General features: G+C 41.8%; 1 protein-coding gene across 1 annotated transcript in view; it reads right to left on the bottom strand.

The window, feature by feature from the left end:
- Positions 1–17798, bottom strand: part of LOC124777358 (circadian clock-controlled protein daywake-like) — an 88681-nt gene that overhangs the window by 29647 nt on the left and 41236 nt on the right. Inside the window, exons 4-5 of the mRNA XM_047252732.1 lie at positions 7472–7605; positions 2472–2621 (exon numbers count right to left, since the gene is read on the bottom strand). Of these exons, the coding sequence (XP_047108688.1) occupies positions 2472–2621; positions 7472–7605 (284 nt within the window). The remainder of the gene's footprint in view (positions 1–2471; positions 2622–7471; positions 7606–17798) is intronic.

Genomic DNA, 17798 nt, shown 5'->3' with positions numbered 1-17798 from the left:
TTAATTCTGGGATGACTTTAATTATCGATCTTCAGTTTGCGTATTGTCGTATTTTCAAGTGCCGCCGCGGGACAAACATTCTACCATTATTTAGCGTGGCGTTTGATGAACCTAATCATCAAATTATGGCGAGCATTCATTTAAACATTTAATTTGGACATTTATAGTTGCATCAGCGCATTAGACTCTGAACAGCTCTGTTAGTTAGATTGTGTGGATTCTTTTGTTTTCATCTGTGACTTTCAGAATACAGAACGTTTTTTCACTACCGTTTTTGATTATAAATCCCGGACAATCTCCTAATTCATTAGAGCTATAAGCTCTAACTATAAGTGTATTCTCAGATGAAGTGGGCACTAGGAATTCTAATTACAGGCTTCACGTTTTGCTAATCACTTTCTGGTTGCCAATATTGTAGTTAGAGAGCCAGTGTTGAGAACGGCGAAAGACAGCATAAATAACCTTCTAAATAATAGGAACTGGTTTTACATTCTACAAACCTAACATTTATATAAACAACATAAAATTGACATAATTCCAACCGCTGCCCCACACTGTCTCACTCTCTTTTCAACCACTGCTTCCCTTCTATGCCCTTCGGCTCCTATAATTGCAATCTGGCTTTTGTTAGAAGTCTTAAATAATCTTTCGCTCCCTGTGTTGAATCCCTGCTATCCTCAGAATTTCGAATAGTGTGTTCCAGTCACGATTGTCAAAAGCTTTCTCTAGATTTACAGATGCTAGAGACGTAGATTTACGTTTCTTAAACGTATCTTCTAAGATAAGTCTTATTGTCAGTGTTCTTACATTTCACCAGAACCCAAACTCATCTTTCCCGAAGTGTGCTTTTGCCAGTCTTTCCATTCTTCTGCAAACATTTTGTGTTAGTATCTTGCAAACACCACTGACTGAACTCGTATTTAGATAATATTCACGTTTACCAGCACCATGCGTCTTTGCAGTTGGGTTTATTAAATTCTTGAAGTCTGAGGGTATTTCACTTGTGTCACATATCTTGAATATTATGTGGAACAGTTATGTCACAGTATGTCCTCCCAAAAACAATAATCCCGAGGGACTGTCGTCTACAACAGGTACCTTGTTTTAATTGAGGTCTTTCCATGCTGTGTCAAATTCTTCTCGCAGTATCATATCAAGCATCTCATCTTCATAATTTGTTCTTTCCTTTCTATAATACTGCCTTCAACTTCAAATTCATTTGCCATCTTTCAACTTCACCTTCTATGCTCAACCTTGCTTGCAGTCTGAGCTCTTTCTCCGAAGATTTCCTTGATTTTTTTAAAGCGACATCTGTCTTTCCCATAGGCTGGCATACTTTTATAGCTTTGCTTTTCTACACTAGCCAATCTTACTTCACCACATTGTACTTTCTCTTATTTTACATATCTGTATCCTCTTTTGATTACTTCATTTTTGTGTTTTTATATCTTTTCCTTTTGTCAATCAAATGCAGTATCTCGTGTGATACCAAAGATTTATAATGGACCTTGACTCTTTGCTTAGTTGCTGCTCCATAGCTTCCACTATATCACCTCCCAAATTTACTCATTCGTCTACTACGGTTTATCCTCTACATACTCCAAACAATAGTTGGCTAATGCTCTTTTCGGATCTCTCAACAACCTCTAAATTCTTTCAGTTTATCCAGGTCTCATCACCTTAAATTCCTACCTTTCTGTAACTTCCTTAGGTTTAATCCGCAATTCATGACCGTTAAGTTATGGTCACGGTCTATAATTTGCCCCAAGAAATATTTTGCAGCTTACAATTTGATTTCTAAATCTCTGTCTCACCATCTTATAATCTACCTGAACTCGACCGGCATCTTTAGGTCCATTCCTCATATACAACAGGATTTCATGATTGTTAAACCAAGTGTTACCAATGATTAGATTGTACTATGTGCAAATTTCTTATAGGCGGCTTTCCGTTTTATTTCTTTCCACCTGTACATCTTCTATTTTTCCTTCTCTTGCTTTTGCTGCTGTCGATTTCCTGTTCTCTGTCACAATTCAATTTTTGTCTTTCCTAACAATCTGAATAATTTCAAAAAGATGAAGGAAGAATGCTTAATAACTGAAGGAGTTTTAAATTTACACTTACTAACATCACCCGATGGTATGCTCAGCAAAAGAAAAATTGTTTTCATTCCCATAAATATCATTACCAACCTGGAATAAAGTTAATGATGAAACAGGAATATCGAGTAAAGTTCATCTCGAAAGTAATCTTTTCAAAGGAGTTCCTCCAAAAGGGGAAAATCTGTGCAGCAACTAGTTGCACTATCCGTTTTGTCATGTTTATTGAGTGCAGCAAACGACTACCAGAGGCAGGTTTGCTCTTGTGGTTGTTTCAAAACAAGGAAGTACATTTTTTGTGTGAATCAGAATCAAAGAATGGGACCGAGCAAGCGTACCCTATGTACCGCACTATGATCGTGCATTACTCACCCAGGGCCTTCTGGCCATTGTAAAGGTTCGTGAACTCCATCTTGAGACCACCGACAGTGAAGTTGACCCTCGAGCTGTCGACGTGGAAGAAGCGACGACCTTCTCGCTCTACCAAGGACATTTTTTGGTGAACCCTCACGTCCATGTTCTCTGCGGAACGAAGAAAAAACAGATTATCATTACGAAAGTGATGTATGTGTTCGCGCTGCGTAACTACTGACTAGACACTTGTGGAAAATAATGGAATCCAAATACTTTACGTAGAAACACCAAATTCACATGACTCACTGATTGAAGACGGTTAGAGCTAAAGCACCTTGCTAAGAGCGGCGTAGGAGGCACGTACCGAGCAAGGATCACTGAGCGTTTTGCTCGATGAAAGAGCTCACCATTTTTACCAGCGTCGTAATGGGACAAGGACAAGGCAGGACTGGGTCGATGAGCACATTCCGTGTACATTCCTGCGAAATCAAAAATGGTTCAAATGGCTCTGAGAACTGTGGGACTTAACATCTTTGGTCATCAGTCCCCTAGAACTTAGAACTACTTAAACCTAACTAACCTAAGGACATCACACACATCCATGCCCAAGGCAGGATTTGAACCTGCGACCGTAGCAGTCGCGCCCTGCGAAATCGTAACGTGCATGGTCCTTTCGAAGAATTGTAGCATGGATGCCTCGAAGCGCCCCCTTGACTTCTACGTCACTCCTTACAATCGTCCGATCGAATTACCTAGGATACTAAAATACCTCGAACTAAAGCTCGGCCGTAAACCGACAGCGAAACTGGTTAATTAGTTAGTTTCATATTCTATACATCATTTGACGATTAGTCGTAATGACGTGGTACGAGTCATTTCAAACTGACATTGACGTACATGTGTAAATGTAGCTACATGCTGATCATTGCAATTGATTTATTTTTTTAAGACAAACGTGAGTTAATAATTCCTTCAGACCCCATTTTACAAATTACAAAGAGAGAAATTCTTCGCTTGTGTTCAAAGTTAACTTTGCTATCTTTTCAGACATTGAATACCATTGAGTATGCGGTGATAAATTTTGTTGCAGAATTTTGAGACCATTTTTAAGCTAAAGTCAACGTTAATGTGGAGTAATAATGTCATTTTTTTCTATTGATGATGCAATTATGTCCATCATTGTTCTTATTGAACTACAGTTGATTATTTACAACAAACTTCATAAGGGAATAAATGTGCTGTGAGGCAGTAGTCAAAAATGCCTTACTCTTTAAACAAATATTTCCACCATGACCGTCGGTGGGCACAAGGTATATGATTCTTAGAATACGTTCTTGACCAATGATGAGTTTATTTCTCAAAGATGAGTTATCGCGGAACACTATTCCATATGACATCGTTGAATGAAAATACGCAGAATATATCTTTTTATTTGTCTCTTTCCAAGATTTGCAATGATTCGAATCACAAATGTAGTTGATCTAAGTTGTTCTGGGAATTCCAAAATGTGTTTTTCCCAGTTTAAATTTTCATGAACAAGGCCATCTAAACATTTAGAACTTTCCTGCCCAGTTATTAAATCCTCACTATGTGCTACACTTGCTACTTGTATAGTACCTTTAGATGTGCATAGCTTAATATGTTGGGAGTTCCTGAAATTGAGAGTGAGAATGTTTGCATAAATCAACTCAGTAATACCTTTAAGAGCATTATTGTTCATTTCTACTACGAAGCACAGACCAACAAGCCGACAATGTTCAATGAATAAAGCTACTAAGCGTACGAACGTGGGAAATGTATGCCTTCGCCTTACGCCACACTCAAAAAACTTTTATCCACCAACTCTCTTTTATGCCAGTTCATTCCACCAAATTGTACGACTCCTTCCACGTCCTCGAACGCCGCCTACACCGCCTTGCCTTCCGCATCCACGTACTATCTCCCAGTAGGATTTCGTATGAACTTAATAACTTTCCCAGCTCTCCTCTCCCACACAGAACAGCCGGCCGCGGTGGTCTAGCGGTTCTAGGCGCTTAGTCCGGAGACGCGCGACTGCTACGGTCGCAGGTTCGAATCCTGCCTCGGGAATGGATGTGTGTGATGGCCTTAGGTTAGTTAGGTTTAAGTAGTTCTAAGTTCTAGGGGACTGATGACCATAGATGTTAAGTCCCATAGTGCTCAGAGCCATTTGAACCATTTTGAACCCACACAGAACACATTCGGATTTCTTACATTTCCTGCAAGTATGATGCTAAACTCTCTTTAGTTCCGTTTCTGGTTATCAGCCCTCGTATTCCAACCTCGTATAGCCCTCTAGAACTTAAAGTTAACCATTTCCGCAAAGAAATTACGGTTAAAATCTGTTATTCCATCGGCTAGAGCACTGCAAATGCTTGTATGTATCTGGATGTACAACATCCATTCCACCACATTTTTATAGCAGATCGAGATTTGAATGGAGCTTTATAACAATTTTTTTTCAAGTGTCTCCCTTAAACGGTTTCGATTCAGACGTTATATCGACCAGTACTCCAGCGTATGGCTGCTTTCCATTGTTAATTACAGAAAAAATGCTAATATCTTCTTGTGTTTAAAGCAATACATAAACCTTGATTGCGCACGTGAAATAGCTTCTTTTTTTCAAACTGCAGTTTATTTGCAGCTGTCTCCGACATATACTCCAATTTTTTGTTTGTTTACTTCGATGTCCTCCATTTACGGTTTTCTTTTTTCGATTACATAACGCATTAACCGTGTTTATCGATTTATTATCCCTGCGGACAAATTATAGACTACTGTTAACCACCACACAGCAGTTGTTCTACAAGTTATTCGTTAAATGAGGCTACGTGTAAGTAGTACATCTGTAAATATTGTTTGTTGGTCTTTGGACAGAGACGAACACATGATCCATTCTGTTACTAGCTATAATATTATATTTTGGTGCCCATTCGTTTGCTAAAGTGCTGTCTCTATGCATAGGACGATGAGTACAACATGGTGCATTGCGGCTTCCCTTGTCCATTACACCTACTACGTGCATATTATTTGTGATTCCCGTAGGGGTTCGAATAATATTTGTGCATCGGCACCTAAACATATCCACTATGTGATCAAAAGTATCCTGACACCTGACTGAAAACGACTTACAAGTTCGTGACGCCTTCTATCGGTAATGCTGGAATTCAGTATGGTGTTGGCACACCCTTAGCCTTGATGACAGCTTCCACTCTCGTAGGCATACGTTCAATCAGGTGCTGGAAGGTTTCTTGGGGAGTGGCAGCCCATACTTCACGGAGTGCTGCACTGAGGAGAGGTATCGATGTTGGTTGGTGAGGCCTGGCAGGAAGTCGGCGCTCCAAAACAGCCCTTAGGTGTTCTATAGGATTCAGGTCAGGACTTTGTGCTGCCCAGTCCATTACAGGACTGTTATTGTCGTGTAACCACTCCCCCACAGGCCGTGCATTATGAACAGGTGCTCGATCGTGTTGATAGATGCAATCGCCATCCCCGAATTGCTCATCAATAGTGGAAAGCAAGAAGGCGCTTAAAACATCTGTGTAAGTCTGTGCTGTGATAGTGCCACACAAAACAACAAGGGCTGCAAACCCCCTCCGTGAAAAACACGACCACACCATAACACGACTGCCTCCGAATTTTACTGTTGGCACTACACACGCTGGCAGATGACGTTCACCGGGCATTCGCCACACCCACAACTTGCCATCGGATCGCCACATTGTGTACCGTGATTGATCACACAACGTTTTTCCACTGTTCAGTGGTCCAATGTTTACGCTCCTTACACCAAGCGAGGCGTCATTTGGCATTTACCGGCGTGATGCGTTGCTTATGAGCAGCTGATCGACAATGAAATACAAGTTTTCTCACCCCCCACCTAACTGTCATAGTCTGGAATCCGTGTGTGATGGTATGGATAGATGTCTGCCTACTACACATTACGACACTCTTCAATTGTCGGCGATCTCTGTCAGTCAACAGACGAGGTCGGCCTGTATGCTAATGTGCTGTATGAATCCTTTCACGTTTCCATTTCACTATCACATAGGAAACAGTGGACCTAGGGGTGTTCAGAGGTGTGGAAATCTCGCGTACAGACGTATGACACAAGTAACACCCAATCACCTGACCACCTTCGAAGTACGTGAGTTCCGTGGAGCGCCCCATTCTGCCCTATCACGATGTCTAATGACTACTGTGCTCGCTGATATGGAGTACCTGGCAGTAGGTGGCAGCACAGTGCATCTAATATGAAAAAAGTATGTTGTTGGGGGTGTCCATACACATAGTGTACCATACAACCGTGGCTCTCTTGTATGTTAACGTAACCGAGCGTTGGTTTCTACTTAATTTTCTGAAATGGAGGAAGGGGGAAGAAAAAGGAAGGGGTAGTTGGGAATTCATGATTCCCAGCCGAACAGGAAATCAAGAATTTGCGAGTGGGCAGTGTAACTGACAAGGGACGCTGCAGTGCAGTGTGCGCTAAGATCAGAATTTGGGTTGCCAAAGCGGAGTATCCTGGTGGTCGGGCTGTTAAGGCAACTGTTCTAGAGAAGCTGAGCATCTGGCTTCAGGGCTGGTCGGACACAATATTTTCAACTTCCGCCATTGCAATACCCTGTGCGCCTGTGAGTAATGATTTTCCGCATACCCCTTTGCCCTTCTTCCCGCTTCCTCCATTCCAGAAAAAGAAGTTGAGGGTGTACCTTCAAGGATATGGAACTCTTAGAGTTAAACGTCCAGTATGTTTGTTCTCCGAGCTGACAACTTTCTCTAATGCATACGCTGAAAACACTCACCCTCAGTTCCCCAACCACTTCTGCGATGCAAAATTATATCTCGTGAGCAAAACATGTTAATGCAATGTGGCATAGAAAATGAACAGAACGTTGTCACTAAGACTGGGTAAAAGAGACGTACGAACAGAGAGAGCAAGCTTAGGACTAGGTTGCGTTCTATGGCGGGAGTTGCTGCCCCACTCAGAGGGCTGTACTTACCGGGCTCTATATGTACGTCGCCGTTGCCGTTGATGGGCAGCACCAGGAGGCGCCCGGACAGCTTGTACTTGGAGTCGATGCTCAGCCGAGGGATTTGCAGCCGGCTGTCCAGGCTGAGCGTCTTCGGATTGAACCTGTCACCAACGAGCACAAATCAGTAGTTGGTACATCGCAGAAGAGCACTGCAGCCAAGGCCAGTTTACACTGAGGTGACAAAAGTCATGGGATATGGTTATGCTCATACACAGATGGCGGTAGTATCGCGTACACAAGGTATAAAAAGACACACCATCGGCGGAGTTGTCGTTTTACTCAAGTGATTCATGTGAAAAGGTGTCCGTTGTGATTACTGCCATACGAAAGGAATCAACAAACTTTGAAAGTGGAATGGTAGTTGGAGCTAGACGCGTGGGTCATTCCATTCTTTATGCCTGCCACCTCAAGTGCCGCTTAGCTTTGACTTCATTAAGTTCCTCCGCCCGCAGTGGCCGAGCGGTTCTAGGCGCTTCAGTCTGGAACCGCGCGACCGCTACGGTCACAGGTTCGAATCCTGCCTCGGGCATGGATGTGTGTGATGTCATTAGGTTAGTTAGATTTAAGTAGTTCTAAGTTCTAGGGGACGGATGACCTCACGTGTTAAGTCCCATAGTGCTCAGAGCCATTTCATTAATTTCCTCTAACTTAATAAGTAATGAGCTCAGTCTTATATGTAATGCATTACTGGCACAGGGAATTTATACAGACAGATTAAAATAGAGAACTGCTAAACCGCTTTATAAGAAAGACACCAGATATATTTAAATAACTATCGTCCACATTTTTACGAAAATTCTCGAACAGTAGTGTAGTCAAGAACAGTCTCACATTGAAGTACAAATAATGTAGTTCGCTTATCACCGTATGGACTTCAGAATGGTGGCTCGACTGAGAATGCTATTTATACGTTGATCCACCACATCTTACAAGCCTTAAACAATAAAATATCATCAGTTGCTATTTTTTGTGGTCCTTCCAAAGTGTTTGATTGTGTAGGGTATGTTACGCTGTTACAAGAAAAAAAAACTTTATTGCCCATTATTAAAGCTGTCAGTGGCTCATAAAGGAAACCAATATGCATAAAAAAATGATCGTTTGTCCAATAACGTAAGATATCTGACAGGTAGCAAAGGAAGTTTTAAATCTAACCTAAAATCATTTCTCGTGGGCAGTTCCTTGTATTCCATGGACGAAATTCTATTTGATAACTGCTAGAGTATAAAAAATTTGTTTTTTAAGTGTTGTTGCACAAGAAGCATTAAAATAGTATGTGTTACTTAAAGTTAACACTATACATTTACACACATACCGTAACCTGACTCGTTCTACATCATTTCTGTAACAGGATCGTTCAAGTGGTCGATGGAAAATGTAAGTAACTAACGAAATAACTGAGTAACAGAGATGTTACTGCTTCTCTGCTGACAAAACATTACTCCCCGCCTCCTTTTAAACTGGGGGGCTCCGAGTCGAGTCAGATATAGTCGTCAATTCCTCATTGCAAAGGGATGTCCGGATGCGTTTGATCAGGAAACGTACATGAAACTTTCACTCATTGCTGAATTAACGTGGACAGGAGGAATTCCAGGTCATATAGGTTTTTATTTAATTAAAGAAATGGAAATGTGATACAAAGGAGACACTTGTCGTGACTAGTCTGATAAACTAAAGGAAACGATAATGCATATAATTCAGAATTATATAAGTCCGAGATACACAAGTATCTGCAAGATATTCCCACCTGAAGAAGTTAACTCTTCATAAAAGTTTAAACATGAGAACTGTTGCAAGGTGGACCTATGAGCTGGTACTTCAGACGTGGCAGAGTCGCGTACTGCCCACGAAAGACAGGTCTCCTGGTTCAAGGTTTGGAACGCACACAATTTTTGCCTATCGATTAAACTGCACGAAAAAGTTTTTGTCTACGCTCATGGCTTGAAGAGTTTTTTATCGGAAACTTCTTTCCGAGTGACCTTTTCCCCTGTACAGTGGAAGTGAAAATAATGTTGCTCTTGAGAATGATATTGCGGGTGGGTACGAGAAATTTTGAAGATTTTCCCTGGCCGGCGACAGTGCCAGAGATGGAGCCCAGGCTGATTGGTGTGCAATATCTACATTGGAAAGTCAACAACGAAGAACATCCAATATTGCATGAGCACATCACAGAGTGAATTGCCACACGAGGTGCATGACCAAAGTGGCATGCAACAGAATGACCTCGAGTGGAAAGGAGCATAACGTCATTCTGGCGATCATGCATAGTGACATACCAACATCGAAGGCACATGCAAGACTGGATTTACATCAAACAGACGGAGCAGAGGTAATAAACCTGAAATCCTGAAGGGAAGTGTTGATAGTTTCAGAAAACTAGGATCCATTCAGTTATTCTTACCACACGATAACATCATTGGCATAGACAAGGCGTACAAATACTCTGATTTCCAAAGTCTAGTTCTCAGTTTACAGTTGTTACGATCTGGGACCTATGACAATCAATCCACTGTCGACCTACACTAAGCGCCAAAGTAACTGAATAGGCAAGCGTATTCAAATATAGAGATATGTAAACAGGTAGAATATGGCGCTGCGGTCAGCAACGCCTATATAAGACAACAGGTGAAATGAGTTTGAGGGTGGTGTTATAGTCAGCGCACGACCGATGGTACACAGCATCTCCGAGTGCGATGAAGTGGGGATTTTCCCATGCGACTTCCTCACAGGTGTACCGTGAATGTAAGGAATACGGTAAAACGTCAAATCTTCGACATCACTGCGGCCGAAAAAAGATCCTGCACGAACGGGACCAACGACGACTGAAGAGAATCCTCCAACGTGACAGAAGTGCAACGCTTCCGCAAATTGCTGCAGATTTCAATGCTGGGTCATCAACAAGTGTCAGAGTGCTAACCATTCAACGAAACATCATAGATAGCCGAAGGCCCACTCGTGTACCCTCGATTTTTGCCCGACGCAAAGATTTACGCCTCACCTGGGCCCGTCAACACCGAAATTGGACTGTTGATGACTGGAAACATGTTGCCTGGGCGGATGAGTCTCGTATAAAAGTGTATTGAGCGGGTGGGTGTGTACGGAATGGAAACAACCTCATGAATCCATGGATCCTGAATGTCAGCAAGGGACCGTTCAAGCTGGTGCAGGCTCTGTAATGGTGTGGGGCGTGTGCAGTTGGAGTAATATGGGATCCCTGAACGTTTAGATACGGTTCTGACAGGTGACAAGTACGGAAGCATCCTGTCTGATCACTTGCACCCATTCATGTCCACTGTGCATACCGACGGAGTTGGGCAATTCCAATTGGACAATGCGACACCCCTAACGTCCAAAATTGTAACAGAGTGGCTCCTGGAAGACTATTCCGAGTTTAAACACTTCAGATGGCCACCAAAATCCCCAGACATGAAATTATTGAGCATATCTGGGATGCCTTGCAACGTGCTGTTCAGAAGAGATCTCCACCCCCTCTTACTCTTACGGATTTAAGGACCGCCCTTCATAATTCATGGTGTCAGTTCCCTCCAGCACTACTTCAGACATTAGTCGAGTCCATGCCACGTCATGTTGCAGCACTTCTGCGTGCTCGCGGGGGCCCTACATCATGTTAGGCAGGTGTACCAGATTCTTTGGCTGATCGTTGAGATGACCTGGATTTACAGTGTAACAGCCAGTCCAGCTTGAAGGACTTGGATACCGTATGCTGCTGCCGTCTTGTCTCCACCGTCATTGAGAGTTGGGTGTCCCCTACCATCAGGTCCCTGGAGGCCTTGCCAATGGTATCTGGTGAGCTGTCACACACCCATCATCCCAGGGGAGCTCGGTATCAGTTGCCCCACGATCTGCACTATGAACAGACATCAGCACTGCTGACGGTTGTCTAGCTGAGAGACCATGGCGCAGCTCTTCATGACTATAGCAATCTCATGCAGAGCTGTTGTGTGCCTTTCTCGGTACGCCATTTATGACGTAAGCCCTGGTAATCAGCTATCCAAGCTGCTGCGACTGGGACATGTGGACAACATCTGCAGTGCATCGGGTCAGCAACATTCTGTGTCATAGCTGCTCGTTATGTGTGCATCATCATAACTGTATTGGCTGAGTCTGCAAGCCGCACAGGCATCAGCACTTGCCAATATTGCTAGCATCTTTCTGTTCATCTGGCTACTGACAGCCTTTAAAGAAGATGACTGTAACCATGAATAATAAATGTGTATGCTGTTAACAATGTCTTATTAGAGCCTTTGGGCATTCGCCAGATCTTTACTGCCGCACTCCACGCTATGGTAGAGACCATAGCTCTGGCCCTCTATAGTGAACACTTGTCATTATAGTTCAATGGGATGGGCTGTGACTCCAATCGTGAACGGGACAATACGGCTGTACTCTATTTAGTCTATAAACATAGTCGTACCCAGAAGGACCATTTCAAGCTGAGTCCCTGTGCGCATTGTCACTGTATGCAATAACCGTAATTGTAATCATTTCGGACAGTTGTGCAGTAGCACTCAGTGAATCACTGGGTTTTGTTAGTGTGTCCTTTGCTCGGTGATGCAGGCATGCCTAAGAAAAACAAATCCTTGGTATATTTTGGTGCCTACGATCTAGTGTTGTTGAATTGCCGCTCTGTTTTCTTTTGTAACGAATAGCTACGAATCTCTCATATGTTTGCTCATGTTGTCGCACATAACGCTGGTTTTGAGTACAAGGCCTAAAACTATTTTGGGAAGTATTTGGAAACATTTTGCCATCTTAAAGTTTCTAACTATAATGAAATTCCTTACGCCTTGTTATACTCTCGATTTCTTATCACTGTGTTGTTTGGCAGAGACTGTGGGCATGAGTACTCAATACAAAATTTCATGTATATGTTTTCACTGTTATCGTAAGTTGATATTTGGTGCTCTGGACCGTGAAAGTCAATTCATTTTTGAGTCTGATATGCGTTTTTAAATTGCTCTCATTCCGTGGACTGCCCGAGCGTAATTTTATTGCGTCTTTTGTTTTTGATATTACGCAGCCACTTGTATTTTAACGCATTGCTCTTATTAGGTTCTTGAAAGATTGGTGGCAATATGAAATATCTGTGATACTGGTGAATAGAAGTTTTAAAATTCTGATTACTCACCGCCAAACCTAGCCCTATTACTTCCTCTTACGCGAAAAAATATACTGAAATTATTTTGGTTACTGTTTTTTTTATTTCATAGTAAATTTGTTACTTTAATCTCATAAGACTTAGTTTTCGTTTCCATATTCATCTTGAATCTGATACTACATATCTACTTGGTGCCAAACTTTTTTAGCAGTTTATATTCAGTATAGCATATGATGCGAGTATCTTTAAAAATCTCTACTATGGCTTTAGTTTCACTCAGGAGGCCAGAAGAGCGGGTATGTCATTCTTGGTGCTTGCTGTTACGGCCCGTAATACTGCCACCAACCATATACAGGTAGGCCTTCCGATACTGGGCAGGCGCCATGAAAGGCAGGCTCGCTTCCAGTACTCGCACTGGTATTACTTTCACATCCAGAACCTGCAGATGAGGGAATTACAATCAAATCGCAGCTTTTACCGTGAAAGCAATCCGTCGATCCATGTATGAAAGGACACATGCGTAATTTTCAACATTCAGTAATTAAAAGTACCACAATAGAGCTCAGTGACGCAGAAACCTAGGATCCAGTTAAAAACTAGATCCAGTTCAATACAGGAAATTGTTTTTGATGCTAAATCCTGGAGGCAGTATGCTTCGGTGCCTCAGCTTGTCCGTCATCGTGGGAACTACACATTGCTGAACGGTTACGCTGAGCCATTGAGTGACTTCCTATGTTTAACTTAGACAAATGCGAAATTGCGTTAAGCGTCAAACTGACTTGATCTTCTGAGGAACGAACTTTTAATTACTGCTATAACCAGCTAACAAAGGGAGTAATTAAGTAGTATATGATCAGTATGCTACTTTAAGAAAGATTATATCTTAAGAAAATTCTTTTTTGTGCTATATTTATTTAATTTTATTTTTATTTTCAGTGTCTGAGTGCTCAGCTGGGATTATTTGATATCCGGCCCATTGTGGAACGTGATCCCCATTTCACACAAATCCCAGAATCTGTAACGGGGATGCAAAGTTTTCCAAATGGAAATACTTGGGAGGGAATTTCCTGTTCCGGAATTTGAGTTGCAACCAAGGAAAACCTCCTGAAAACTGTGATCAGATATAGGGGATTTAATTTCGATGGTCAAGAAGTATTCTACTGAAATTACACGTGTTCCTGGAATAAATGAAGATTATGAGAGTTGAGAGCGTCAAAAAGTCTGTGGCAAAAATACTCAAGCCCTTCCAGAAGCATCGGTGAGTGAAACTATGTGAGATCGCTGGGGTTGAAGGAACTCAACAAGCCGTGTTCACCCCATTTCCCACGAATGTCGTATGTTTGTGTGTCTGCCGCATCCATTAGCCACCGAACAAAAGTACTGCAGAAAGGATGTGAGAGTGTTTTGATCCGTTTGGACACAATTCCAGTGAGGTTCTCGGCAGGTGCGTAACAGCAGTATATGGGTTAATTATCATAAATCGAGGTACAGTCGAAACAAGAAGAGAAGCTGTAGCAAAGAAAGCAAAATTCATGGCTACACTTTTCTGGGTCTTGCACTGTGTGATGCACTCTAACCATTTCCCAAAACGTCGACCCATTAGTGAATAGTATTACTGCCATTTAGGGTAAACATTGCCTTCTCTCAAAGAAGTAAACTCCCAGGTCATTGTTGCAAAACTGCACGAAATTCTCTTCGAAGTGCTTCCACATGAGAAGAAATCTCTGGATTTATCTCCTAAAACTTGAGAAGAGGGCTGTTTGTGCAACGGTTTATATGTAATGAAGATTTTGAAGGTGCGAGTGATGCATGTTTTACATAATTCGACAAAATGTATTGATTTATAAAACGTTTTGCATGTTAAATCTGTCTCTCTGTTGCCTAGATTGTAAATGCATAATTTATTTGTTATTAGACTGTTTTGAAATTTACTGAAGGTTTAAAACTGCATGCAGCACCTGGACTCCAACTTGAAATCTTAGTTTTCACGGCCAGTCAGTATAATTACGAGAGTGATCAGTGATATTTCTGTGCCGATATTTGTGGTTTCGCGTCTACCGCGCCGGCATCATTTGGATTGCAGTGTTGGATTGCAGTGACTGAATTTGCGTTTGACAATAATGAATAGCGAGGAAGCCGGTGCTGAGATTAGCCGTTATTAAATATGTATGACGAAGGCAGTGGCTGTCTCCTTCTTTTTGTGTTTTTGAGACGAATATAGGTTCTTGATTAGTGAAGCTGTGTTGGCGTTTCTTCTTGTCACCGGACATTTCATTATTACAGCATTTGAGAAGGACAAAATGGAATGTAACAACTCCGTAGCAGTCAAATCCGATTGCCAGCCCCATTAGGTACACGGTCACATTAATTAATAATTATTTGGGCTGCTATCAGATCCGGATCGGATCGAGATACATAAATCGGACTTGTTACACCCTTGGCTTACCGTGAAAGGACTAGTGCAATTTTCGGACGAATCGTAAAGAACAATAGGTAATTTTACCTTGCTTAACGCAAGAAAATATTTTTCAATGTTGGATCGGGACAGAGCATAAACTTTAAAATCGCGACAAGAATCAGTGCATTTTTGAACAATACGAAGTAATAATATCTTACGATTGTGACTAAACTGTTTCTTCTCGCCATATTTGATAAGAATAATAGTGTCAATAAACTGTGTTATAATGTGCAAATGCGTAAATCCGCGCGAAAAACTGTGAAAAGTGGACATTAAAGAAAGACACGTGTGAACATTAAAATAGCAAAACGAGCCAAGAATTCGTCACGAAAGTTTTAAAGAAGTGTTTAATAGTAATATTGTGACTGGAATTGGTTTTTAAATAGTGAAAATCGGACAGCTTCATGGGGACCCATAAACTGTTATGCGGACGACAATTCATGTGGCGACGCAATTGTTGAGTGACGTCACACAGTCCCTTGTAGCAGTTGTGCCAAAGAGCTTCGATCTGCGAGGTGATTTCACACGTCATCCCAACTACCTGTGCAAGGAGTAGTTCAAGCACAGATGCACTATACCGAGCGCCAACCCGGCATCTAGCAGCCGAACTACAACTATGCCCGCCTGCAGCGCCACGGAGCGGCCGGCTGAGAACTACGACGTCCCGCCACAGCGAGCAGCGCGACTTCGAGACACCGAGCGCCAACCCGGCATCTAGCAGCCGAACTACAAACTACGCCCACCTGCAGCGCTACAGAGCAGCCGACGGAGAACTACGACGACTCGCCACAGATCTTCAGCGCGACTTCACACGGCTCCGGCGGCAGTACAGCGCCACGCCCACTTCAAACATCAAAACATCGCGATTCGTGGTAACATCAGTTGGTGAGTGAAGACGACTGGTTGACATAACATTAAATTGTAGTGTGCAGTCTTCACAGTAAATAAACATTTGTAAACTGAGTTTCACGATAGGAAAAGTGCCCAATTACAGTAATTTCCGAAAAGTTTGTGAAACATACTCTGGAATATAACATACTTATTGATGCATACTGTGCTGTCTAAATGGTAATTATACAGATGTGCTCATTGTTTTTGGGGATTTTACAATCACAGATTTTATGTGTGGTGTGATTTATCTTATTTAAAACATTTTACATAAACTCTGTATATGAGAAGTGATATTTGAAATTATTAGGTTTTGAGACTTGTTACGTTCGGAATTCATATGTATTGTATCAATTTTGGGATTAACTGAAAATACTGCAGGTACTGTTTGATTAGTTTCATGATAATTAGGAGTGTTTTGGGTTACTAGAGGTTATTTTATATTACTTGCCTGTGTATTAAAAATAAACCAAACATGTCTACTGAAGATAAGCAGGTTTGTGAGGCAATAGTTGAAAGGAAAGGGATAGGACAGGAAGACAGAGATGATTCAGGAATCAGTGATTATGGATTGTCATTAGATAGCCCATTAGCACATCCAACTAGTTATCCCGAGACACCGGGACAAAGGACAAGAGATAAGCCAGTTTCAGAGGATGCAGATATACGATCGATGTTGGCAGCTTTGCTAAAAGAAACTAGAGAGAGGGAAGAAAAATTCCACAAATCAGTAGAGAAGGGTTTACAAGAAACAAGAGAATCACTAAAGGGTTTACAAGAAAATAACGCATCATTAGAGAAAGGTCTCAGAGAATCATTAAAGGAAGATTTACAAGAAGCTAGCGCATCGTTAGAGAAGGGTTTACAAGAAACTAATGCATCGTTAGAGAAGGGTTTACAAGAAACTAGAGAAACCTTAGAAAAGTCATTTAAGGAAACCCTAACACAAGAGCTCAAAACATCGGAAAGGAAGATCGAATGTAATCTGAAGAAGGAAATACAGGAATTACAAGAACGACTGAACATGGACATCAACGAGAGAGAGAGTAAGCTGCAGAAGAATATAGACCAAGTCCAGGGAGACGTGGAGAAGATGGAAGGAAAGTTAACAAAAAAGATAGAAGACAATATTGAAGAAACGAAAGCTGAATTGGGAGAAAGAATCAACGAAGTGGAAACAAATTGCAATCATCGAATCGCCGAGGTGACGCAGATGCAGAAACAATGCAATGATGTGGTTAAGGGGATAGGAGATAGGCAAAACCAAGTGGCTGTCAATCTGAGAAATGCTATAGCCGTGCAACGAGAAGAGGATAACAAGAGGGTTGCAATGGAGGTCAGGCAGTTACAACAGGGAGTGCAGCAATTGAAGAACAAGATAGAAGAAATCGATAAACGAATTAGCAATGCCACTTTAACCGTTGAGGAAGGTAGAGTCGTTACCTTGATGAGCAATGATAATCGGTACGTCGAAAATAATACAGGGCAGAAATTTAGACCGAAAGGAGGGTTGCACCCAATGATATTTATGAAATGGTTAAAAGGAGTTTTCCCAGCACATTTTAAAGACTCAGACAAGATTCAATTTGCAATAGATAGAATGGAAGGTGAGGCCTTCACTTGAGGAGTCAGGAAGAAGGAAGGGACTACTAGTTATGATCAGTTTGAAGAGGAATTCTTGAAGAAATACTGGTCCAAAAGTCATTAGTGTGCAGCAATTGAGGACCTACTCCACTGCAAGTCACTTAGTACATGGAGAGGAACGTTGAGAGAGTTTGCCGAACATTTGTAGGAATTGAACGAGACCTTGGAACAACCCCTGAGTGATGACG

The sequence above is a fragment of the Schistocerca piceifrons genome, chromosome 2 (genome assembly GCF_021461385.2).
Source record: "Schistocerca piceifrons isolate TAMUIC-IGC-003096 chromosome 2, iqSchPice1.1, whole genome shotgun sequence".
NCBI lineage: Eukaryota > Metazoa > Arthropoda > Insecta > Orthoptera > Acrididae > Schistocerca > Schistocerca piceifrons.
This window is presented reverse-complemented; position numbering and strand designations above follow the sequence as displayed.